The sequence below is a fragment of the Mixophyes fleayi genome, chromosome 10 (assembly GCF_038048845.1).
Source record: "Mixophyes fleayi isolate aMixFle1 chromosome 10, aMixFle1.hap1, whole genome shotgun sequence".
In the NCBI taxonomy this organism is placed as follows: Eukaryota; Metazoa; Chordata; class Amphibia; order Anura; family Limnodynastidae; genus Mixophyes; species Mixophyes fleayi.
This window is the reverse complement of record NC_134411.1, coordinates 78,939,641-78,966,109: the sequence shown is the minus strand read 5'-3', so window position 1 is coordinate 78,966,109 and position 26,469 is coordinate 78,939,641. Positions and strand designations below refer to the sequence as shown.

The window sequence follows — 26,469 nt, the reverse complement described above, 5'->3', positions numbered from 1 at the left end:
TTGGACAAGTGTCCGAAACACACAGTAATAGTAGTCTCCAACTGAACGGCATTATATTTGAGCAGACTGCCGTACGGAATGCTCATTGTAAGCTGTGAGATTTAAAAGGACTGCGTTTCAGCTGCAATAAAAGTGCTATAATCCTGTTTTCCCTTACTGCACGGCGCTGCTAAGCACGGTGGCGTCTTACAAATGTACCATAATAATATAATACTTAGGCATGGGCGCTTCTGAGCTGGGAAAGTGCCTCTGTGACACCACTCCTAGCGCATACCCCTCAGCAAGTCATCGGCTATGGAACAGGCTGCGTGGCCACGGCGTGTTCATGGCGGGGTGACCAGACCCCAGAGGGCTGCCTAGCGCTGTAAAGCTAGGCTGCCTATTAGCTATCTCCCTTCCCCCAACATTCCCACCCACGGGACAAATATGTCCCCTAGAGGGACAGCAGGACAGAGCCCTAAATACACCGAAATCGGGACAATTGGGAGTTAGGCTAACGTTATAAGTTTTGCAAACAGCTAGTATATCAGCACAGAGCAGATTCCATAGATTCATAGTGATATGAAGTCTGAGCTGATATCTGCTGCTTTTTACTGAAACATACAACTGGTGTCAAACTATTGTTTTGGAAGCAGCATTTTCTGGGGGGAATTCAATTCCCCCCCTTAACACTGCCATGTTAAACTTATTACCGTTAATACGGTAATTTTAACACAGATATCTTCTTGCGGCCTAGGGAGCCGCGAGCAAAAGGCCTGCATTAAATTTACCGTATTAACGGTCATTTTGCATTACTTTTTACAGTAATGCTGCCAATTGAATTCCCACCTATGCGTCAGTAAAATCAGCTAAAAGATATCTGCTGGTAATTTAGGTAAAGTGTATAAACATTTTGCTGTAGCACAGCTGTTTCCAAAGCTTCTATCGTAAAATAAATGCTACATATAAGGGGAATTTAATTTCCTGTGTTGTTCTATGGTAATGATGGGCATTATTACTACGGTAATCTCAATACAAATCTTTCCTCCCAGCTCTGTGAGGAATCTGCTTTAAAAATACCCTAGTAACGGTAATTGAGTGCGCCCCGCGTTGTTCGGAAATTGTATCTCCCCCAAAGTGTTTTTCATGGGTGAGTAAAAAAAAGATATGAAAATGCTTCTAACATTTTTTTCTGTGTATTATGTAAATCAAATTATCATAAATTGTCATGAATGAATTATGACACCAAAATGTAAGGATTACACCACAATATTAATGATGCTGTATAATTGCTTACTCCTATAACAGCACTAATCAACTGTACTACCCCAGATTGGGTCTAATAACTTAAAAATACATGTGAAATGGCTTACATACGTGTTTTGATCCTTTTTGTAAACTGTTGTGTTCAGGACTGAGTGCAGAGATTTCTGAATTCTGATTAGCATTAAAAGTGTTCTGACCAATGGCACCACTGTTGGATGTACTGCACGTTTGAAAATTCCAGTGCAAATTCTGTTTTGTGACTCGTTCACCTATTTTGTGCAAGCACATTTTGTGATTCTGTGCTAAATAAAGGCTAGGTGCTCTCATGTGTATAGTATTGTGGCTACATGCAAAATTTAGATCTCATGTTGCAGGTCAAGATATTTAAATGAGCTCCAAGGTGTGGAGACTTCATTTCTGGATTAGCGTTCGGCCGTTGAGCGTCTTTTCCTAATGCAGAAGGACTTGAACTTTACATGTAATTGAGTGTGACAGAGATTAGGGGTCCGATTCATCAAGGAACGCAAAACAAACGTAATGGGTTTTTGTTTTTTTTAAAAAACACACATATATAGGTATGCACACATTCAACAAGAAACGGATCTAATGATACTTTTGTTGAATACGGCTAAAGGTGTGCTCTGCTCTAATAGACAAGACATTGCAGGATATGTAGAATATAAATCACAAAAGAACGCACGGAAAAAAAAAATCAATCAATGTCTCCTGTTAATAATATAGTCGTTAATTACAAAACATAAGCAATATCATTTTTTTTCCCATAAAATGCTTCTATTAGGATGTTATTAATGTCTACTGTACGTAAAATACACCACTAGTAATCATCACTTAGACTAGACCTTTAGCTGGAGCAAGTGATATGACTGAAAAATCACATACCTTAGAGATGTCCAAAGCTTGAATTGAGCTTGGCACGCCCTTACCGTACGTTGACTACGTGCATAGGTCCAGTCCCCTCCCCGTTCCGCCCGTGAAATCTTAGGTTGTAGCAATGGTCCTTTCTGCAAGAAGGTGAATTGAAAGTTGGGGCGTTCTCTGGTGTATTTATCAACACAGTAACCACAGTCTACTCAGCATTCGATTCCTCCATACCTGCATGTTAACTATATTATTACACCTCTGTACCATATAATCCATGGCAGGAATATATAGGTATTAGTATATGGTGCATCCAGCTTATTTTATTCCGAATTGTTTTATTAGTAATATACTATCCTCTTATTTCGCTTTTTTTAGACCTCATATAATAAAAGTTATGTTTTAAACGGATGGCCTTAGCATATATAATTATTATCAGAGGATTCTGTGTTTGAAAGACACCTGGTTGAAAAGTTAATTCTAGTTATTGTCAGGCAGGTTTTCTACTATTTCTACACTTACACCAGACCTGTAGCTGGTGCAAATGAAGCAATAGAAAATCATGTAGCTTTGAGATGCCCAAAGCTTGAATGGGGCACTGTTGTATGCGATCAGGCTTGGCCTGCCCCTGCTGTACATTGGTTACATACTAGACATGTTCACTGACCCCCGTGTTCTGGATTTGGTTTTGGATCTGGATTCATTTAGCGTTTTGGTTTTGGCAAAACCCCCCTTGTGTGTTTTGGTTTTGGTTTTGGATCTGTATTTTTTTAGAAAAATTGCTAAAATATGCTAAAATCACATAAGTTTGCTCTTTTTTTGTTCCTACATTATTATTAACCTCAATACCACTAATTTCAAGTCATTTGCAGTTAATTTTAACCACCTCACAGGTCACAATATTATTTTCATACACTTTCGGACAAATACTGCAGCAAACTGGCTGGATGGTAAGCGACAGAGCAATGACTCAAGCACACGGTAGTTCCTACCACATCTAGGACACATTGGCACACAGCAGTGGCAGAATAGGAAAGTGGTTAAAGATGGAATTGTCCTAGAATCATGAAACCAGTTATGGTTCATTTAATCGCTCCACCCATTTCTTGGATAACTGAGGTAATTCTACAGCTAATACATGGCAACAAGCGCTAACTCCCCCCCCCCCCCTTTCCCGGGATGCATGCTTTTATCAGACCCACACCAATCCAGGGTGCCAGACAATGCTCTAAAAAGAGCCATTGTAATTCCCAGCAAAAAGTGAGTTCATCACTGAGCTTCGAATCAGCCCCAATTCCCACAAAATTATAATATAGTTCGGTACCTTTGATGTAAAGTGCAGATTACAAACACTTGATGAAACAGCAGCAAAGTGGAAGGTAATATAAATACACGTCTATTTAGATATCCATGCTTAATTACTTCTGCAAGCAACATTGTTCTTTGTTAACAAAACTGTTGTCTTTATACCGTTCAAAAAAAATAAAAAAAAAATCCTCCACCATTCTTTGGATGTTGATAGTAGGATCAGGTGGAGTTACAGCAAAGGTGTCACTAATTCTGGTCAATTCTTTTACAGTAGACAAGACCAAAATGTTGTGCTGAGTCATCTGCATCCTCAATGGGTGTCTAAGATGTTTGCTAAGCACACAACAATATATAGCACATGTAGGCAACATTGGCACACAGCAGTAGCTGAAATTTAAAGTGGTGCAAGATGGAATTGTCCTTGTGAATATGATGAATTGCTTGTTGTTATTCTTTTAGCATAAGTTTCTGATTTTCCCAACAGCTTTCCATGAACTCGCTTTAAATGGTGTAACATGGATGAGGTTCCTAGATGGTTAAGGTCCCTACCTCTACTGACTGTGGCTTTACAAATGCTCCAAATGACTAGACAACTGGTGTCCTAGGATTTGGGTAAAAATAATTCCTCACATAAGAGGTGGATTTTTTGGTCTTATGTCGAGGCATGACAATGGCCTTCTTCTTATCACATGCAAGAACTTCTTCCACCGGTGCAGCACTTACACAAACAATATCATCCTCATCAACATCCTCATTAGCGCCCTCGTCGGCTAGACAAATATCCCCCTCATCCTGTTGCAAGTCCAAAGTGGCATCCTCAATTTGTGTATCACCGGCTAGACTTGGGCTGTTCAGGCACACATCAGCAGAACTGCTGAAAGGGGCCTTATTTATGGGTACACTATCAGACAAGTCAGGATTACACATAGCACTCGTGGATAGACTCTCCTCAGAGATTTGTTGCATTTCTGAATCTGAACGTACATTTTTCTCTAATGCCTTACTGTTTTCTTCCAGCTCGGCTTTCACACGTAAAGTATTTGGACACCACTTTTGGAGTCCAAATGATAAGGTCTTGCTTGGTCACGACTGACCTTACAAGAAGATGCCTCAGTGACAGTTGCAGAACTAGCACTCATAGAGAAAGGCGAAGGCCTCATTCTTTCCTTGCCACTGCATGTGTAGTATGGCATGTTGGCAATTAGTTTTTTTTCTGCAAATAACTTTGCCTGGATTACACGTCTTTTTTGCATGACCAAGGTGAAAGGTGTTTTCTTACATTTTGGTTTCCCTGACTTACAAACACTATGCACTTCAACATAGGCTTTACCAGATAACATAGAGGGTTTACTATCATCATGACTGGTGCCAGCAGCTGCTTGGTGCACCTGCTCTTGCTGTGTACTGCTGTGAATCCATTTTGATAACACTGTACACTTTGACTGCAAATTCAGAAGACCAAGTCTGCCAGCCCTAGTATTTGTATTTCGGCAATGACAAATAGCAATGGAGCAATGGAGCTCTCCTCTTTGTGTGTAATGTATATAACACTGTACAATTTGACTGCAGATTTACACCAAATCTGCCAGCCCTAGTATTTGTATCTCAGCAATGACAATTAGCAATGGAGCTCTCCTCTTTGTGTGTTACCTATATAACACTGTACATTATGGGACTGCAGATTTAGAAGCAATGGAGCTCTCCTGAATGTCACTGTAGACTTAGAAGAACACTGCTACCCCCTCCTCTTTCTATTCTACCTATGTTGTTGCCCAACTGCTCTACAGACTGTGCTACCCCTTCTGTGTCCCTCTGTGAAATGGCGCTAGATCGCCGTGGAGGGCGGTACTTATAGGATCAAAAAATCACGATATCTGACTACGTAACAATGACGTTTTGCCTCGTTTTCAATTCCGAAAAAGTGCGAAAGTGCCTAGTCAGCTCGGCACTCGGATCTGCTAAGTTTGGGTATGTTCGGTTCTCGGGGAACCGAGCCTGAGCATCTCTACTACAAACATACACCCAGTCCCCTCTTTGTTCCGCCCTTGAAATCACAGGCTGTAGTAAGGTTCCTTTGCGCTGCAAGAGGAATCGGACTTTGCTGCATGTACTCGAGCTTGACATGTCCTTACTGTACATTGACTATGTGCATATGCCCATTCCCCTCCCCGTTCTGCCCTTGAAATTGCAGGCTTTTGTAAGGGTCCTTTGCGCTTAAACACGAATTGGACTTTTCTGTGTTCTCTAGCTTATGGTTTGTTTCTGGGTATGCGCAGAGCGCTTTTACGTTCCTTAATAAATCAGACCCATCATTTCTATGGCTACTTTCTGCAGAGCTGCTTTATCAGTTCAGAGTACATTCCATGCAAATGCATGACACTTTGGCTCCCAACTTGACAACTGAATTGCTCCCCTTCCATAATCTTAAAAGAACACTAAACAAAAATTGAATAATGTCACTGTTATCATTAGAACGTTTCAGTAACTTTTTTTTTGAAAGTGAAGATATTTGGGATATCAACAATAAGGGGATAATATAATCTGTTTACACCAGGCTATATTGATATTTTCCAGACAGACAGCTTGAACTTCTCCTATACCAAGTCTGACATGTTATAGGAAAGGTGTATAAATTGTGCTTGGTTTCAAACAAAAAAAACCTGTACTAATCCAAGTCTGACCCTAATTCCCTCCACCCTATTTTATTCAGACATGTACCAGGATATATAAATGTATTTCTGCTGCCAGCACCAAGTCTGCTTATTAATTTGCAGACTGGCTTTTTGAAACTGCGCCAAGTAGTTTTAGCAGCCAATCATCTCCTAAAATCCAGGGGGAGAAAACCTTTCAGGAAATTCCAGGCACCGGTGCTTTTACATGTATAACTACAGCAAGAGACACCAAGCAGTTAGAAGAGCAGTAACATATTAATACTAGAGATGCCCGGGCTTGGTTTTCTGAAAACCGATCTCACCCGAACTTAGGGGATCCAATTAGGCTCGCGAGCCGGCTCGGTACTTTTGCGCGTCCTCGGATCTGAATCGTGGCAAAACGTCATTGTTGTGTCGCCGGTTTTGGATTCCATAAGCACCTCCCTCCCCAGGAGATCCAGCGCCATTGCTCACACTGAAACAGGGATAGCAGTGTTCTTCTCACTCTCCATTCTCCAGTGACATTGCTCAGTGCCATTGCTCACACAGAAACAGGGATAGCAGTGTTCTTGTCACTCTCCATTCTCCAGTGACATTGCTCAGCGCCATTGCTCACATAGAAACAGGGATAGCAGTGTTCTTGTCACTCTCCAGTGACATTGCTCACACAGAAACAGGGATAGCAGTGTTCTTGTCACTCTCCATTCTCCAGTGACATTGCTCAGTGCCATTGCTCACACAGAAACAGGGATAGCAGTGTTCTTGTCACTCTCCATTCTCCAGTGACATTGCTCAGTGCCATTGCTCACACAGAAACAGGGATAGCAGTGTTCTTGTCACTCTCCATTCTCCAGTGACATTGCTCAGTGCCATTGCTCACACAGAAACAGGGATAGCAGTGTTCTTGTCACTCTCCATTCTCCAGTGACATTGCTCAGCGCCATTGCTCACATAGAAACAGGGATAGCAGTGTTCTTGTCACTCTCCAGTGACATTGCTCACACAGAAACAGGGATAGCAGTGTTCTTGTCACTCTCCAGTCTCCAGTGACATTGCTCAGTGCCATTACTCATACAAAAACAGGAGGGGTAGCAGTGTTCTTGTCACTTGACAAAAATTGACTGGAAATTAATGTTATTGAGTTTAATAATAATAATGTAGGAACAAAAAAAGAGCCACATTATGTGATTTTAGAAAAAATAGGGATTTTAGAAAAAAATAGGGATCCAAAACCAAAACACACGAGGGCGGTTTTGCCAAAACCAAAACATGAAGTTAATCCAGGTCCAATACCAAAACACGGGGTACAGGGAACATCTCTAATTAATACCTGTCTGCATGGGTGGTTCCATCCTAGCAAGAAGTGGTGTTGTTACAAGCTTGACATTTGTTGTGGATATTGCCCTGGAAACAAATAAGAACGTTAAACAAGCATTTTCTATCACAATGAGTGTTTTGTTTATTTAATTTAATAACAGCAAGTTGTCTTTTCCTGAAAGCTGTTAGGTAATGTGTAGTAGTATGTAGTAGTATGCAGTATTATGTGTAGCGAGTAGTAGCTGATCGCTGCGGTTTGGTGTATGAGAGATACTCTGTAAATTAGGTCGTCAGATGACAGGCTGATTCCAGGTATTAAACTGCAATAGAGACATTACTTCCTTGTGTGATAGCTCAAAGCACTTTTTTTTAACTTTAACCTCTTCCTTCCAAGAAAGGACTTGCAGGATGAGGGCAGGGCCTAAAGAGACTTGAAAATCTAGTTTATAATTCTTCTGCTGACAAACAACAGACAATGTATTCACACAGAAGCCTCACTCCTTGCTGCAGAGAACACTCCTTCTCTGTATAGGGTAAGTTCTTCTGTTAAGAATGACAAACACCATGTCATGTAAATGTTTCCCCAAATACAGTCCCTTAACTTTTTGGGAAAAATAAGGGTTTGTTTTGTGCATCTTTAAAGTTTAGGAAATCATTCTGACAATCAGATATTATACAGGTATACCTTCCAGTTTTCGGCCAGATACTCTGGGTTCGGGAGAACGTGTCTGGATTCCAGTGACACAGGGAACCGTACACAGACCTCTTAGTTAACAGCCACTCAGTGAAATCGTTGCAGCCTTTCATTGGAATGATATCTATGGAGGAGAGTCTGCAATCATTCCTCTGACTGGCTGCAGTGAGCTCACTGCATGTTTGTGATGTCTGTGACCTACATTGTGTGGTCCGAGCTGTACCTGGGACCAGGGGTGAGTAGTATTAGGGGTACAAGGTCATATGAACAAGCTCTGCACTGTATTGGGGGTACAAGGTCATATGAACAAGCTCTGCACTGTATTGGGGTTACAGGGTCACCTGAACAAGCTTTGCATTGTATTGGGGGTACAGGGTCACCAGAACAAGCTCTGCATTGTATTGGGGGTACAGGGTCACCAGAACAAGCTCTGCGCTGTATTGGGGGTACAGGGTCATCTGAACAAGTTCTGCACTGTATTGGGGGTACAGGGTCACCAGAACAAGCTCTGCATTGTATTGGGGGTACAGGGTCACCAGAACAAGCTCTGCGCTGTATTGGGGGTACAGGGTCATCTGAACAAGCTTTGCATTGTATTGGGGGTACAGGGTCACCAGAACAAGCTCTGCATTGTATTGGGGGTACAGGGTCACCAGAACAAGCTCTGCATTGTATTGGGGGTACAGGGTCACCAGAACAAGCTCTGCGCTGTATTGGGGGTACAGGGTCATCTGAACAAGTTCTGCACTGTATTGGGGGTACAGGGTCACCAGAACAAGCTCTGCACTGTATTGGGGGTACAGGGTTACCTGAACAAGCTCTGCACAGTATTGGGGGTACAGGGTCACCTGAACAGGCTCTGCACTGTATTGGGGGGTACAGGGTTACCTGAACAAGCTCTGCACTGTATTGGGGGGTACAGGGTTACCTGAACAAGCTCTGCACTGTATTGGGGGGTACAGGGTTACCTGAACAAGCTCTGCACTGTATTGGGGGTACAGGGTTACCTGAACAAGCTCTGCACTGTATTGGGGGTACAAGGTTACCTGAACAAGCTCTGCGCTGTATTTGGAGGCCGGCGGAGTGGGGAGGGGTGTTCACCAGAGTATGTTCTGTCATACACAGGAAGTGGCAGTGTTCACCAGAATACAATGCATCGGTATGGGTCACCAAAGTAAGGTTGGCGTTGTTTTGTATTAGTGTCACCAGAAAAGGTTCTGCATTAGGATGATTAGGTTTGTCCTCTGTACTGAGGTCACGTAATTGGGGTTCTGCATTACACCAGGCCATGAGACTTAGCCCGGTAGTCACTTTTTTGCCATATCTAGTATTTTGGCATAATGCACGGTGCCGTGAGCGGATTATTTTTACACTTGTGAACTTAAACCTTTTTTTTTTTCTGCGCTGTTTTTATATCTACTTGAAATTAGCAAACGGTGGCATTCCTAGGGGTAAGGAGACTCCACTAATAAATGGGTGACTTTGCTGTCTGACAAGATGGTGCTGTGACCATGACTGAGGGGGTTTTCAACTTGTCTCGGAGATGATAAAGGGAATTACAAACCTTCCAACATGATCCCTTTACTCAGGTCCACAGACGTCTTCTCCCGTTTCCTCAGAAATTTGCTGCAATTTAAAAAAAACAAACAGCAGACATTTGGGTGCACAGGGAAACCGGCCATGTCGGATAATCGCCTCTCTGCTTTGTAGATTAGTGTAAACCTGGTGGCAGCATTGAAGCTGAATACTTAGCTTTGCACTGTGGTGCAGTGGTTAGCATTGTTGCCTCACAGCGCCGGGAGCGTGGCTTAGAGTGCGTACACACTGCAGAATTAGAACAGCATCATTCCATCGTGGAACGAGATTTTTAGTTCAGTGTAAAAATCTCGTTCAACGATATGATGTGCTCTGGAACAGTAATCTTTCCTCTTTTGGTGATATTGGGTCAGCCAGTCATTTATTGTCTGATTGGCCCGATAATCAGCTGAAAACACAGTAGTGTGTACCCAGCCTTAGATTCCCACCAGGGCCCCATCTGTGTGATGTTTGTACCCCCCCCTGTTTGCATGGGTTATCTCCATCTGCTCCAGTTTCCTCCCACAGGGCAAAAACACACTGATAGATTAATTGGCTGCTGACTAAAATGGACCCTAGTGGGAGTACGTGTTAGGGAATTTAGACTGTAAGCTCCAGTGGGGCAGGGACTGATGTGAGTGATACATTTTCTCTGTATAGCGCATACTTGCCAACTCTCCGGACTCGAGTGGGTCTCCCGGACTCCCGGGAGAGTATGACAGCCTCCCGCATCTGCCCACTTCCTAGAATCAAGAATCGCGGCATTTGGCTCCGCCCCCTGCTGTAAAAATACATTACGGGGCGGGGCCAAAATGATATGGTATATTGCTGCATAACGCTACTATATAAATAAATCATAATGAATAAATAGTAAAAAGAAAAACTATGTAGTGTAGTTAGAATTAACCTGCATAGAAATGTACTATATTTACAAAATATAGAGGTGTAGGTAGCTTAGCAGTTGTCCTACATTCCAAGTACAACTGTTTTCCATCTACAGGTACACGGAGCTGCTTGTTCTAATGAGTTCCAGTGAGTGCCCAATTCATGCTCTTCCCCACCTGATAACGGTAATACCGGATACATTGACCACTAATAGAACAAAACACACTTACATGGATAGAACCTCTGTCCAGAGGTTTGCATGCACTGTTCCACAGCTAAAATGTTGGGCGATATGTTACAGGTCATTATGTTGTCAGTACAGGCTCCAGAAATATGTCATTACTGCTCTAGACACACGGAATCTTAAATTCTCTCGTGGCAGCAACACATGTAGGCAGCTTAATCCACCCAACATGCCCAGTTTTAGTTAACATTTATAATACTTTTGTTAGAGTCTGCTTAAAAATAAAGTAAAACTATAAAAGCATAACTGTGTATTTAGCACATCACCCGCATTATCGACTTCAAATGTCACGGAGGAAGCGCTCTCTCTTCAGGGAATACTGTACAAGAATTAGAATACGTTCACCATGTGGTACAGACCATAGCTGTATTAAAGCTGTTATTGGGAAACATTAGAGAGCTCTTAATAGTGAAGTTACAAAACTTGCTTAGTTTCTATACCGACACCAAAGAATCGTGCTCTGAATGTGGCAGTGGGAGAAGGTGAGTAATTATACAGTCACTACTTACTCCCTCTCCATTCACTTAGTTATTACTCATTATAATAGTAAAAGTGAAAGTACAACACAACCAAAACTGTGCAGGAACATCCTCTGTTGTACGGCTAGCTATGTTCACTCCATAGAAAATCCTAAACAAATTATATTTCGCCTATTTATAAGCCCAATGGCTTTTTATATATGGCCATTAAAGATGGAGGCTGTTTCCTCCATTGCTGGCCCAGTGGTGGACCTAGATTTTTTTTTCTTAGGGGGGGTGATTCCGCATAACCACGCCCCTCCTTTACTCTGATTGGTTGGCCCCTTTTCTTTCCGATGATCAGACTGCTCAGCAGCAATTTTAAGGTATTACGATTGCTCATAGTTGCCTACTCTCCCGAAATGTCCGGGAGACTCCCGAATTTTTGGGAGTTCTCCCGGACTCCCAAGAGAGCAGGCAAAAATCCCGGAACCAGCATCTCCCCGTTGTTGTAGATGGTGGGGGCGGGGCTAACCGCGACATCGTGGCCCCGCCCTCCTGCTACGATTGGCCAGAATTTTCTAAGATTGACAGGGGCTGGAGCCTAGCGGCGCATCGCGCGTGACCACGCCCCCTCGACGGACCCCCTCCCGGACAGCTGGTCTCAAAAGTAGGTAAGTATGTGATTGCTGCTGGGCCCCACTGTTGCAGCATATGGTGTTTGGAGCTGAACTCTGTGGGCTTGATTCATGTCACGCCGATGAACACAATTGTATGCAATTCATCTTTGAATACAGATGACACGACTGCCTACTACTTAAAGGGGCGGAACAGAGGTGGAAAGGGGCGAATGAACGTAGGCCAGGTATAGTAAAAGTGTGTCAGTGCAGATGCGGACGATTCAAGTCCTGGGTTTCTCTAAAGTACGCTCCAGTTCCCTGCTCTTTTTTTGTTTAAAACGCAAGTCGCGTGCAGGTTGTGTCCGAACATAAATCAGAGCCTGCATGTGTCCAATGCGGAGAAACAGCACGACAGCACGCTTCCACATTTGAGGGAGAAGTCCTATGATGTCACATTGCAATATACGCTCAATGACAGGCAATCTAGGCGAGGACAGATGATGCCAGCCTGCACTAATCGATCCTCGCACGCTGGTTTGTATAGTAGCTAGATTACTAGTTACTCATAGATCCTGTTTACTTTGGATCTATATGCCCCGGGCAGCACGGTGGCTAAGTGGTTAGCTCTTCTGCCTCACAGCACTAGGGTCACAAGTTTCATTCCCGACCATGGCCTTATATGTGAGGAGTTTGTATGTTCTCCCAGTGTTTGCGTGGGTTTCCTCCAGGTGCTCTGGTTTCCTCCCACACTCCAAAAACATACTGGTAGGTTAATTGGCTGCTATCAAAAATTGACCCTAGTCTCTGTCTGTGTGTCTGTGTGTGTGTGAATTTAGATTGTAAGCTCCAATGGGGCAGGTACGGATGTGAGTGAGTTCTCTGTACGGCGCTGCGGAATCAGTGGCGCTATATAAATAGATGATGATGATGATAAAGGGAAGAACATCTGGGGGTCTCATGTAACTCCTGAAGCCCCCACACCCCTGCTTAAACGGAAAAAAGTTTAAAAAAAAATAGCAAAAGTAAAAAAAAGTTTACAAAAATGTTAATAATAAAATAATAGTCTGCACATCCAATGCTAAATTATAATATATGTATGAATAGGTTGGCTGTTTTTAAGCATTTTAAGGAAACTAGTAAGGTTTGCTGTAAACTCATTATTCATTTTACACAGAGTGCTCTCTGTTCAGTAATATCTGGTAATCCACAAACTATTTCCAGGAAAAGACGTGTCTACACCCAGCAAGGAAATTAGATGATGTGTGTTTAGAAACTGCAAACAAAAGGAAATGTTGTGGTGCTAGGAGTAAGGTGAACAATCTTTCAGTATCACATTCTGTGTAGTAGCAGCCAGAGGTAAATGACGCTGCACGTGGATCAGATCTGCCGACTGGAAGTCTCTCTATACACTGACAGTGATGGGCTCACTTTGCGTTGTGAAGTTAAGTTCTGCGCTCATAGCGTTGGGTGTTATCTTTTTATTGGACACTGAAGCCTTGCAGTCCCAAACTTTGTGACCTTGTGAATTAGCTGGTTTCAGATAGACTAATTGCAAGAAGTTGCCCTCTGTCTTTGGCTTATCTTCTAACTCTAAAAACTAAACTTGGAATAATAAAGTTATATTACAGGGGAGCTAAGGTCCCATATGTGATAGGAGGGGTGGTGACATGTAATAAGGCAAGATAATGTGTCAGGAGGGGATGGTTATCTGCCTCCTCTATAATATCCTTTCACAGCAAATAATCAGTTAAAAAATAATTCTCAGCGAGCTAGAAGCATTGCAGATATGTGAAAATGTGTCTGGTTATTATAGTACTAGATGCTGCTAAGAAATAGGAGCTCTCCTGTTTGTTTGATCTATCACCTGTGCAATTACTGCTACTACTTTGTGTAGGATAATTCCTGTAGTTCACTGATTCAGCTGGTTGCTAGGCAAATAGTTACAAGCTTCATTCAGCTCTCAGTCTGCCAGCCTCAGGTGTGCAATCACCTACCACACTCATGCAGCTAATCATCCTGCACTTCTGATTGGTGCTGCTGCCTTTATAAACCTCTTCCTGGCAGCATACCAATGCTGCTGATAGTTCCTGCTTGACCTAGTGCCCTGTATCTTGACCTGTGTTGCTATCAGTGATTGACCCAGATGGTTTATTGGAATTGCTGTCTTCTCCACTCATGAGTTTTTTTTGTTAAGTGGATTTGCTTTCGTATCTCTACTTGCCCTGGCTTGTTTAGAGGATCCAATGTTCTCTCTACCGGTGGTAGTGATTATTCCGTCAGTGAAAAAGCTGACAACACTTACACCGACCTAAAATATCAGATAACTCTAAGGCCGACAAGGATTAGACATAGCATATAAGTGACATCCAACATTCTCCACACCTTGACTATCCGTCAGCTGTAAATTCCGATGTTCTAAAATGTCTCCACAGCAATTGATGTCACTTACAATGGCCAGACTGAAATTGCCGGTTTTAAAGCGCCAATGGTCGGACCTGTTGTTTCGAATACATTATATATTACATTAATCTATTAAAAGTAATATTTTTTTTCACAGCATCAATACTATACATTATACATATGTACATGATGTGTAATTAATTAGATGGACAACATTGTTCCTTTCTTGTGTCTTTCAGCCCTCAAAGATGGCATCCGGTCCCAGTGAGTGGGTTGGAAGTGTTTACCTCTACATTCAGTCCGACTCTACCTCTCTCCCTGCTCAGTATGACAACTGTAGATCAACGGTGTACTCTGCACTCAGGAAAGCTTTGTCAGGTATAAACAGAGTAATGTCTTCACAGAGAGGTTATAGCTTTACCAGGACAGCGATGTACAATCTACCAGTTAAAGAGGAACCAACATGAATCTGACAAGTATAATAGATTTGTGACATGAAATCATCCTTTGTTTCAGTTTGGCCAGTACCAAGTATCACAAAATAAAAATAACAGACATTGCTATATAACCCTTTTACTCCGCGCATGTGTGTTTTAGAATCTGACCAGGCAGTTGCTGTAACATTTTATAAAAGCTGACTCCAGCAACTGCGTAGTTATAACTCTAAGGGCCGATATGCTGTTAATGTGAGTTTATTGCAAGTCTGATTTAAGAGTCTGCATGTACAGGCCACAGATAGGGTTAAATTCCCACTCATATTTTCATGTCGCACACAGGTGCACCACATGGGTGTAATTAGTTTATTTTCTTTACTGATTAATTAGTGCTTGGGAGGGGAATAAAAGACAGTTTGCTTGCTGTAGGTGGGGTGACTGATGCCAGTTAGTCGGCCGGTGACTAGGCAGAAGATGTATGTCTAGACAGAGACAGGGTCGCAGGGATTTTGAATGGCTACAGGTGTCATTATATATCGTCATCTGTCCTGGAGCAGACCTATTGCTTACCTTGCACACAGTGAGCCTGATTCAGAGTGGAATGTAAGTGTAACTTGTGATTAAAAAAGTTGCACGCAAGTGTATGGATATATGCACCATATTCTGAGATGAAGATGCATTCAGGTCTGGTTGAGTTTCAGATGTATTTGTTTGACACACCCCTCGGACACTTACCCCCAACTTGCTAACATGTACAAAAACGTTTTATTTTACGTTACGGACGTACGTACTATGAAGTATTATTTAAACATGAATAACCTAGCTAATCAATCAGGAACAACTTCCCGACATGCATACAATATAAAAAATGTTTTTATGTTTGCTACAGCAAATACTAATCTGAGGCCGAGTGACTATTAAAGTCTCAATAAGCGTCTGCGAATCAATCGCAAACCTCTAATTAGAAACCGCGTGCTAGTTCGGGTGTTCTTCATCATCATCCGCTACTTACACCTGACCCCATGCACCCGCAAATAAACCAGTTTTCTCAGTATCTGCAACTACATCCCAATCTGAATCTGAACATAATTGTTGGAACACGCCGTTACTATGCATTGTCTACATTAGAATACCCCTTCCCGCCTCCGTCACACCTCTTCACCCGTAAGGAGTGGTAAGTGCCAAAAAAAGTTGCGGTTCTGAATAGCCCCATAAGTTTACTTTCTGAGCGTGTGCAGTACAAAAAAGAAAAATCCGCTACACAAACTGGCTCACGTCTCACTCTGAATCGGGCAACGCGTAATTTGGACAAACTATTTATAATAAACAAATATTGTTGGCACAATTGTTCAGACAAGGGATTGGTTAGTTTTGAACATTTTCATCAGACAATATTAGAACGTTGTGTTTTTAATGTTGATTGTGAAATGTGATTATTTCTGGTCAAGCGTATCATTGAATGTATGGACCACTTTGGTTCTGCCAGAAACTGACAAAGGGGTTATGGCTGGAGCTATCTTTACTTTGTGATCTGTCTTCTTGATCCTCTCAGCCGCAACCTGGTTTTTGTATGCTTTGCATGACTATTCCTTTTGTCTCTGGTTCCCAGAGGTCTCCGGAGGATCCCTAAATTCCCTTGAAATCCTAAAAATTAATAGAGGTGACCGTGACCTGATTCTTCACATCAAGTTCTGTGAACAAGAGACTTGTAGGAGGTTCCTCCAGCATTACAGAGAGAGGAAGGTACATCAGCAAATCCAAAATCAACTTAGAAGTTACTTAACTATGGAGTCTCTACAAGTCTGTTTGGAGCTCAAAGTTGATGGAGAGAAACTTGACATTATTCTAGAGGAGGAGGACCAATGTCTGCGGTATATTTTCTTATTGAAGGTAATTCAGAGGACTGGAGATATTCTCAGCTCCTGACAGCTTGACCTGAAATGTGCGGCTTCTGGAGAAGTACTTGACACAGTAATGATCCGTTAAAATTGATATAGTAATGCAATAATATTATAAACTGTAATAAATTTCCCCAATCTCCAGATGTGAGCCTATTGAAGTTCCAGGGAATCTGAAGATTCACTGGTGATAAGGAGCTATTGGTACTTGTGTACTTTACGGACTCATGACCTTATTATATAGAACTTTCGTTGACGTCCGCTGCTACTTCCGTTTCTTCGGTTGTTGATTCTTCGGTTGTTTTTTGCAGGCAAAAATTGGAAATTATTATTATTATTAATATTTATTTATAAGGCGCTACAAGGCATCCGCAGCGCCGTACAGAGACAAACAAAATCACAATACAATGGGAGACAGCACAGTACAGTAAACACAGCAACTCAGTACGCTCAATGCACAGCTAGAGAGGGCGGGGAAGGGGGAGGGAGGATCCGAAAACGACGGGGCCCAAGAAGGGGGGCGCGGAAGACAGGGAGACCCCTAGGGGGGAGGAGGGAGCGAAAGTGGACGTGGGGTGGAGGACCTTTGAGGAGGAGGGCTAAGTAGCTGGAGAGCAGAGTTAGAAGTGGTGGAAACAGGAGGAGAGATGGCCCTGCTCAGAGGAGCGTACAATCTAAGGGGAGGGGTGGACAGACAGAGAGACGCAGGGGAGAGAGGGAGAGTAGGGGGACAGAGGCAGAAGATAAGGTAGGAAGTTAAGTGGGAGACAGAAAGGCTTTAAGAAAAAGGTGGGTTTTTAGGGCCCGTTTGAAGCTGGACAGATTAGGGGAAGTTCTGATGGAGGGAGGGAGCTTGTTCCAATGGAGGGGGGCAGCGCGGGCGAAGTCTTGGATACGCGCGTGGGAGGAGGTTATAAGGGGGGGAAGAGAGGCGACGGTCAGAGGCAGAACGGAGAGGGCGGGATGGAGCATGAATAGAGAGGAGGGTGGAGATGTAGGGCGCAGTGGAGTTGGCGAGGGCCTTGTAGGTGAGTGTGAGGAGCTTAAAGAGGATTCTGAAGGGGAATGGGAGCCAGTGAAGGGCTAGGTAGAGGGGGGAGACAAAAGAGGAGCGGCGAGAGAGGAAAATAAGCCTAGCTGCAGCGTTAAGGACGGATCGAAGGGGATCGAGGTGAGAGTGGGGGAGGCCAGTGAGGAGGAGGTTGCAGTAGTCCAGGCGGGAGATGATCAGAGAGTGGATAAGGCATTTGGTGGCATCTTGGGAGAGGAAGGGCCGGATGCGAGCGATGTTGCGCAGCTGGAAGCGGCAGGATTTAGCAAGAGAGAGGATGTGGGGGCCAAAGGAGAGAGAGGAGTCGAGGATGACACCAAGGCAGCGAAGTTGGGGGACAGGGGAGATAGAGGTGTTGTCGACAGTGATGGAGAGGTCAGAAGGGGATGGGGTATGAGAGGGAGGAAAAACTATGAGCTCCGTTTTGGCAAGGTTAAGTTTGAGGAATCGAGAGGACATCCAGGAGGAGATGGCAGAGAGGCAGGCGGACACCCTAGAGAGGAGGGAGGGAGAGAGATCAGGAGAGGAGAGGTATAGTTGAGTGTCGTCAGCGTAAAGGTGGTAGCTGAAGCCGAAGGAGCTGATGAGTTCACCCAGGGAGGAGGTGTATAGAGAGAAGAGTAAGGGTCCCAGAACAGAGCCCTGAGGGACCCCGACTGGAAGGGTGGATGGGGGGGAGAGAGACCCAGAGGTGGTGACAGAGAAGGAACGGTGAGTAAGGTAAGAGGTGAACCAGGACAGGACTGGGCCGGAGAGGCCGAAAGACTGGAGGGTGTGAAGGAGGAGGGGGTGGTCAACGGTGTCAAAGGCTGCAGAGAGGTCAAGGAGGATGAGAAGGGAAAAGTGGCCCCTGGCTTTTGCAGAGAGGAGGTCATTGGTGACTTTAGCCAGGGCAGTTTCAGTGGAGTGGAGGGGGCGGAAACCAGACTGGAGAGGATCAAGGAGGGAGTATTCAGAAAGGTAGGAGGTGAGACGGCTGCAGACGAGCCTCTCGAGAATTTTGGAGGCAAAAGGGAGAAGAGATATGGGGCGATAGTTCGAGAGAGAAGTGGGGTCGAGATTAGGTTTCTTAAGAATGGGGGATACGAGAGCATGTTTGAAGGAGGAGGGGAAGATGCCAGTGGAGAGGGAGAGATTAAAGAGGTGAGCGAGGTGGGAGCAGGTGGTGGGGGAAAGGGAGCGAAGAAGGTGGGAGGGGATGGGATCCAGGGGGCAGGTAGTGGGGGGGGGGGATAAAATGAGAGAGTGGACTTCCTCGCCGGTGGTGGGACGGAAGGAGTGGAGGGGAAGGTGGTTGGGGGGGGGAGGACAGAAGAGTGGGAGGGGTGGAAGAGAGAGTGGAGGAGGAGATTTCAAGTCGGATGGCCTCGATTTTAGAGGAGAAGAAGGAGGCGAAATCAGAGGCAGTCAGGGAGGAGGGGGTGGGGGGAGGGGAGGCCAGGAGAGTGCTGAAAGTGGCAAAGAGGCGGCGGGGGTTAGAGGACTGGGAAGAGATGAGGGATTTAAAGAAAGATTGTTTAGCGAGTGAGAGGGCAGAGCTGTAGGATGAAAGGATGAATTTAAAGTGGAGGAAGTCAGCCAGGGAGCGGGATTTTCTCCCGTGACGTTCAGCGGAACGGGAGCATTTTTGGAGGAAGCGGGTAAATTTGGAGTGCCAGGGTTGGGGTTTGGAGCAGCGGGGGTGGACGGAGTGGGCAGGGGTGACCGCGTCCAGAGCGGAGGTGAGGGTGTGATTGTAGAGGGAGACCGCCTGGTTGGGACAGGCCTGGGAGGAAAGGGGAGAAAGGAGGGTACCGAGAGAGGAGGACAGAGAGGCAGGGTCAAGAGCATCGAGGTTGCGTATGGACAGAGTAGGTTTGGGCAGGGGGAGGGGAGCAGGAGAAGAGGAGAGAGAGAAGGAGAGGAGATGGTGGTCGGATAGAGGAAAGGGAGAGATGGAGAAGTCGGAGAGATTACATAGGTAGGAGAAGACAAGATCAAGGGAGTGACCAAGGCAGTGGGTAGAGGAGGAGGTCCATTGGGTGAGACCAAGGGAGGAAGAGAGGGTGAGCAGTTTGCTGGAAGCAGGGTAGGTGGGGTTGTCGATGGGAATATTAAAGTCACCGAGAATGATCGAGGGGAGATCGGAGGAGAGGTAGTGAGGAAGCCAGCTAGCAAAGTTGTCAAGGAAGAGGGAGGTGGGGCCAGGGGGGCGGTAGATGACAGTGACGCGGAGATGGATGGGGTAGAAGAGGCGGATGGAGTGAGCTTCAAAAGAGGAGAAGGAGAGGGAGGGTTCAGGGGGAATGACACGAAAAGTACAGGTGGAGGAGAGGAGGAGGCCAACTCCACCGCCAGGGCGGGCACCAGGCCTGGCGGAGTGGGTGAAGGAGAGGCCACCATAGGAGAGGGCAGCGGGGGAAGTAGTATCAGAATCGGAGAGCCAGGTTTCAGTAACGGCATGAAGGTTAAAGGAGTTGGATAGAAAGAGGTCGTGGATAGCAGTCAGCTTGTTGCGAAATATCTTCTAAATTCACTTCGCAGGGATCACGGTTATTTAGGCTAGTCCTCCACTCGGCCATGTATGACTCGAGGAAATCCCTGTTCATCCCTCTTCTTTTTTTGTTTCCCCACTTAGCAGCAGATCCCCACATCCTTTCAATCGTCTGTGTATTTGCTAGCATTTCAGGATCCACGAAGTTGAAGGTGTGATTCACGCTTAGATGAAGGAAGGCACTGTTACCGATATCCGCATAAACTCGCCAACAATCCGATATGATTGTAGTGCCAGGTCTTATCCGTTCTCTAATAATGGGGAGGAGAGTGGATGCTGAACGATTTGGGACGAGGACAACAAAACATTCGTTGCTTTCTCTACAATGAGTCCGTAAAGTACACGAGTACCGAGCTATTAACACTTTAGCATTAGTTGAATCAAAATGAACAATCATCTTTAAAATTCACAAGTATATACATTATGATATCCCTGGTACATTGTCCTGTGCGTCAATAAACTGTGAATGAGTCTTGAAGGCAAATCAATAAAGTACTATTAAAAGCACTATTACAATATTCACAGCAGTTTTGGCACATGCTGAATGGATCAAAAATATAACAAACGGCATCTATGGTTCATTCAGCAATTACTAAAACTGCTGTAAGTATTGTAATGATGTCATAGTGCTCTATAGGTCATTATTTTGATAAGCGTTCAATCTTACAGCCCATTAACACCTGTACAGGTGGCAGTCTAGCAGATAACATATATATATATATAACATTATGCTCCTTTTCTGCATTAAAGTCTATTTTCATGACAAGCATTGTTTCCTGAGATGTCGCAGATGATGTCCTATTAACACTCAATCACTCTCCATCTTGTTATCCCTTCAGCCCAGTTATCAGAAGGATGATGAACTTGCTGACCTCGACAGGAGCTTAATGCAATTGTCCCTGGGTTCCATCACTCCACAGAACGGCACCTCTCCAGCCAATCAGGGCTCCCCATCCTGTCCTGCCAGTCAGAGCTCCCCTCCCCACACCCTTCGCTTATGCTCATCTGAGGGAAACACCTTCCAATTTCAAGGACAAGAATATGGTGAGTTCTCTTTGGGCTGTGGAGATGACATCTTATAAAGAGTTAGGCACATAACATCATATCATTATCATAATGCACAAGTATATATAAATAAATGTATAGTATTATAATCAGGGGAATAGGTACTATCTCCTTGGTGAATAGCAGCAGTAAACCACACAAGTCCAGAGTTTTCAGGATCACAGCCACAGCTAGATTATTCACCAACTTGTGAACAAAACAAAATATAAGCAAAATCCTCTCTCAGGTGTTTGGACCTTGTGTCTGAACACACAGTCAATATATTGTTGTTCACCACAGCAGAGTGTCTCAGGAGGCAGCTCACCTCCTCCCCAGGTCTGAGACCCTAATTGTCTATCCTAGCTGCTTTTTCACAGGCACCTCCCAGGTGCATCTCTTGATCAGTCTCTTTTGGGCCTTATGTTTTAGCCTCCTTCCAGTGACACACACTCTCTCTCTCTCTCTCTCTCTCGAGAGAGAGAGAGAGAGAGAGAGAGAGAGACACACACACACGTCACATGACTCATTTTGAATGTGCTCTGTGCTGAAATGTATGCAGTATTTATATCTAACAATCAAATTAAATTCACACATGTGTATTATATTGAAATATGTATCACCTTAAGTGAAATAAAAAAAAAAGGGATATAAAAAAATCGCCTAAGATTTCTGTGACTTGTATGAAGAATGTGTCATACAGCCTAAACCTCTAATATCCTTATATTTTACAGTAAGGATACAGAGTTCCCATTATATATTGACAGCCATGTTAATTGCCCTTTGTAAATAATGAGATATTGTTATCTAGATGATAATGTATCCCATACCTTATATAGCAATAGGGAAAAAGCTTATTCTAGGGGAATTCCATGACCAAATAAAGGCAAGGGGAAGGATGGGTGAGTTTCTCCAGGCAATATAATTCCAAAAGACCTTCAGTCACCCATATATTCTACAATAGAGAGTATGTCATGGTTTACACGTGCAATAAACTTGCACTTTCAGTCTAAAGAGCATTCGCATAAGGTTTATCTCCCAAGTGGAATAAAGTGAGTTGTGAAACCCAGTTAATGTATGCAGCAAACAAAGTTTATTTTCAGGCAAAGAAGATGTATTATATGATAAATGCAAAAATATCAAGGAATAAATAGTGCGAGTTATGGTGTAGATATAGACACAATTTAGTGGAGGTGCAAACGAAAAAAATTGTGGTTGCTATGGGAAACAATCAGACATTTGCTTTCACTTTCTGTGTACTAGGGGGAAAAAAAATCTGAATTGTTGCTATGGGTAACAACTCCTTTTCCTTATTAGTTTTCATAAACGTCTCCCAATTACAATGTATTATTACATTATACGGAGAACAGATTTGGGAAACTGTTGCATGGTAATAAAGCTGGTGAGGCCGATACCAACCAATAAGAGATTAGCTTTCATTCCCCAGACTAGACTGGAAGAATGACAAACTGTGATTGGCTGCTATGGGCAAAGTGCGGTTTAGTCTGAGACCCACCTGTTCTTGTTCGATCCGTATTGCTAACCAAAAATGACTCTTTCAGTTGACAGGACTGTGACCTCAGCACATCACCAGCTCTTCGCCAATTTGGTGGGTAAAGCCTGGAAGAAAGTGGGCAGGTCGTTGAAGAAAGACTGCCGTGCTCTGCGAGATCCCACCATAGAAAACCTGGCTTTCGAGCTTGAGAAAGAAGGTTTGTACGAACAGGCCTACCAGATGCTGCGACGGTTCATCGATTGCGAGGGGAGGAAGGCCACCTTACACAGACTTGTGGACGCACTGGTAGAAAACGGACTAAATGGAATTGCTGAGGACCTGCTATCTTTGTCTGAAAATGGATTGAATTAGGAACCGGGGAATCTGAACTTGGTCTACTTTGCTCCATTCAGATATTGGTGATGTGGAGATAGACAAGGCCTTGGCCTAACCATTTCGTAATGGAGTGCCCTATCTTATATAGCCATGTTGGAAAAGCCTATAGTGCTGTACGGCACCTCTGCAAATGGGTAACGTCATAAGCAGAGGTAGAGGGGTCACTACAGACCTTCCACTCCGGCCAGTGTCATTTACCTCAACCTTCACAATGACATTGTGATATTTCACCAAAGCCAACAAGATACACCGAACGAAGTTTACGGCACTTTCCCTCTATTTACTCCAATGTCTTCTGAGGGGGTATTCAATTGTTAGCAAGTTTTATTTTTCCCGCAGCGTTAACAAGAAAAAAAATCTCCCACGGGTTTTTGATGGCAATAGCGACCGTTTTGCGTTAGCGCAGCGGGAAAACTTGTGCAATTCAATTGAAAAAGAGGGAACACTGCCCCCGCGGTCATGTATAGCACAAAAAAAAGGTTTTGCATACATTTCCATACATTAGATTGCATTACATATTGATAATATCTACATTACAGTATTTTCTTTAGCATATTTTTTAATTGAACTATTTTTTACCATACACTCATCTACACCATGTCAAAACACATTACTACATTCATATATGTACCAAAAACATACATAAGTATACTTAATTAGTGATTTTATTTTTTTTATTTCATTATTATTTCACAAGAAAATCAACTTACACAAGTTAGACATTAGCGATAAACATAAGTTTTAACTTTTTTCCACATTTTTTACATGATTTCAGATACTTTTCAGAGTTTTTTTTATTTTTATTACACCCCAAAGTGGTGCGAGATAAAACAACATATTGGCCTGTTTAACGTGCAGCGTTAAAAAACAATTGAATAGCTTTTAACGCGGCTGCCTCTCGCACACCCTATACTTTCAATAGACCTCCTACTGCAGCGCGAGAGGACACTTAAAAGCGTTAAAAATGAAATTGAATTGCTGATAAAGTTAACCCGCTCGAAAATGATAAAAAACAGCGTTAAAATGACTTAACACGGCCAAAAAAACAACTCACTGACAATTGAATACCCCCTTAGATTGTCCCATTTTAGATATGGTAGAGAAAGGCATTTAATGTAGGGAATTCGGTTCTTAGTCCTGTGACACCTGACTGGTCCATGAAGACAATCCACCTCGATGGCCGGCATGAAATATCCACTCATCTTTCCTTGCACCCCGTAGAAGCGAGGTAAAATTGAGCGGATATTTCTCTACTGTAGTAACTGTTAGACTGTGCAACCGGCCATCTCTGTGATGTCATCCTAACGTCGCTAAAAATTGAATAACTCAATCATTGGGGGGAATTCAATTCCCCCCGAATTAGCGCGGCGTTAAAGTTATTACCATTATTACGGTCATTTTAACCAGGCCTTCTGCTAGCAGCTCAGGGAGCTGCGAACAAAAAGCCAGCGTTGAAACTACCGTAATAACAGTAATTAAGCGCATTATTACCGTAATAAAGGTAATTAAGCTCATTATTCCCGTAATAATGCGCAGGCCGCGTTACTTTTACCCGTAACGCGGCCAATTGAATCCCCCCCCCATATTGTTCAATCATTAATGAAATTTAAGAAACTTTTTCATGAGAAGCATACAGCACTCAATGGGCTTAACTAATTCATTTGTTTCTGAAATAAGCACTTTAAAACTGCAATAAAACATGTGTAGAAGTGAAGCCAAAGAAGCCAGTTAACCAGTTGCCTTTATAATAGAAAGGTTCCAATATAAATGCACAGTTATGGAAGATTATCCAGCCAGTGTAGAGCCTTTGAGACGCCCTCTGAGACTAATGATAAAATGATACCCTTGTAATTTATATGCGCAGGGAAACCTGCTGGTTTCAGTCATACATTATAACTTACGTGGTAGTTCATACCGTATTTTATTTGTTACTATGAAGCACTACCTAATAAAGAGCACCTAGTGGAGGCAACAACAATTTAGTGGATCGAGTCAATGCCTATCAGTTCAGATCGATCAGCCTATCAGTTCATTGGGAACTAGTGACATCACTAAGACAGTTATGTCACTAGTGTCCATTGATCTGATAGGCCGTATTCTGATGTGTGGATCTAATTTACAAATCCTATTGGATGTGCATTTCAAATTGCTTTTTGTTTTGCATCGGTGCTATGCCACGGTCCTTTCAGCACACCCCAAGGTGTACTCCTACACTGCCTTTTGTAATCTAAAAGTGTATCTAGGTTTCCAGGGATGTGGAAAATGTGAAGAAGTCCAACCTCCTACCACTTTAGAACCATCCCTTTCATTAAATTAAATGTCTTTTTTTCCTCCTATTACTGCTTGGTTTATATGGCTAAAATGAATTATAAGAGGGGACATCGGGACTGCCTATTACATTTGGCACTTTACTGTGCTTGACGCTTCTTCTTTTTTTTTTTCATTTTGCAAAACTGGAAGGTGCAATTTGTCCCATTAAGGTCTAGGACAAGACCTGATTTTCACCAGGTCAGAGCTGGGACAAGGTTTTTCCAAGCGTTTTTGCGGAGGAAAAATGACAAGACGGCCTCTGGCAAAGTAGGTGGCACTCCTAAAATGTGCCCTCTAACCCTTCATTCAATCATTGCACTGCATAATAAAATCTTGTTCTACATTGCACCACAAAACTAGTGTCCACTCTACTCCTATTCCTTATGACCGCTGAAAACTGCTACACATACCGCAATCTTGCTCTCAGAGCAGGAATCTAGCCACACACCGCTACCAGGAAGTGCGTAGAACCGTGGTCACTCTACGCTTTGTATATGAGGCCCGCTATGTGTAGGTGATGGGTAAACCTTAAACCTAATAATGTCCATTTGTATTGAAATAGCTAAAATGCTATAATGTTCCCGATTTAAAACTTATAGGGCGGTGCAATAAGAGAATTGACTCATAATAATCCTAATATGATTTTTACTGTATTGTGTTAAATTTAATGCAAGAGCTTTTGCAATTTATTTGCTATAAAAATGCAGATGTGTGTCTATACTTAGTCTTGCCTCCAGGGGGCAGAAACTCTCCCAATGGCTATAGACAAAAAAAAAAATCATTATTTTTTAACCAGTACAATCCCTATTAAACCCGTCTCTTCCCTCTTAATTGCAGGTAGTAAGGTTCATGTATGAACATGACAAAATTAGCCGCTATTGTGCACGTCATTATGAGCAAAAATGTGTTTACACAGGAGGCCATGCATCTGCATCTATCGGGGTGGTATAGTCTGCATCTTCTAAGGAAGGGTGCATGGCGGATTTTTATCTAAATACAGGTTTGGCCCACTGTATTGCTACGTAAATAAGAGAT

At 43.4% G+C, this 26,469-nt stretch overlaps 1 protein-coding gene across 3 annotated transcripts in view; it reads left to right on the top strand.

The window, feature by feature from the left end:
- TRADD (TNFRSF1A associated via death domain) overlaps positions 1-23,575 on the top strand; it is a 30,581-nt gene extending 7,006 nt beyond the window's left edge. For 2 of the 3 annotated variants that reach the window (XM_075188956.1, XM_075188957.1), the window contains exons 2-5: positions 14,516-14,654; positions 16,320-16,600; positions 21,032-21,236; positions 22,796-23,575. In XM_075188956.1, the coding sequence (XP_075045057.1) occupies positions 14,516-14,654; positions 16,320-16,600; positions 21,032-21,236; positions 22,796-23,100 (930 nt within the window). In that variant the 3' untranslated portion in view covers positions 23,101-23,575. Of the gene's footprint in view, positions 1-7,869; positions 7,934-14,515; positions 14,655-16,319; positions 16,601-21,031; positions 21,237-22,795 lie in introns of those variants that run through there. The other variant, XM_075188958.1, reaches the window with a different exon arrangement.
- Positions 23,576-26,469: the final 2,894 nt, after the last annotated feature.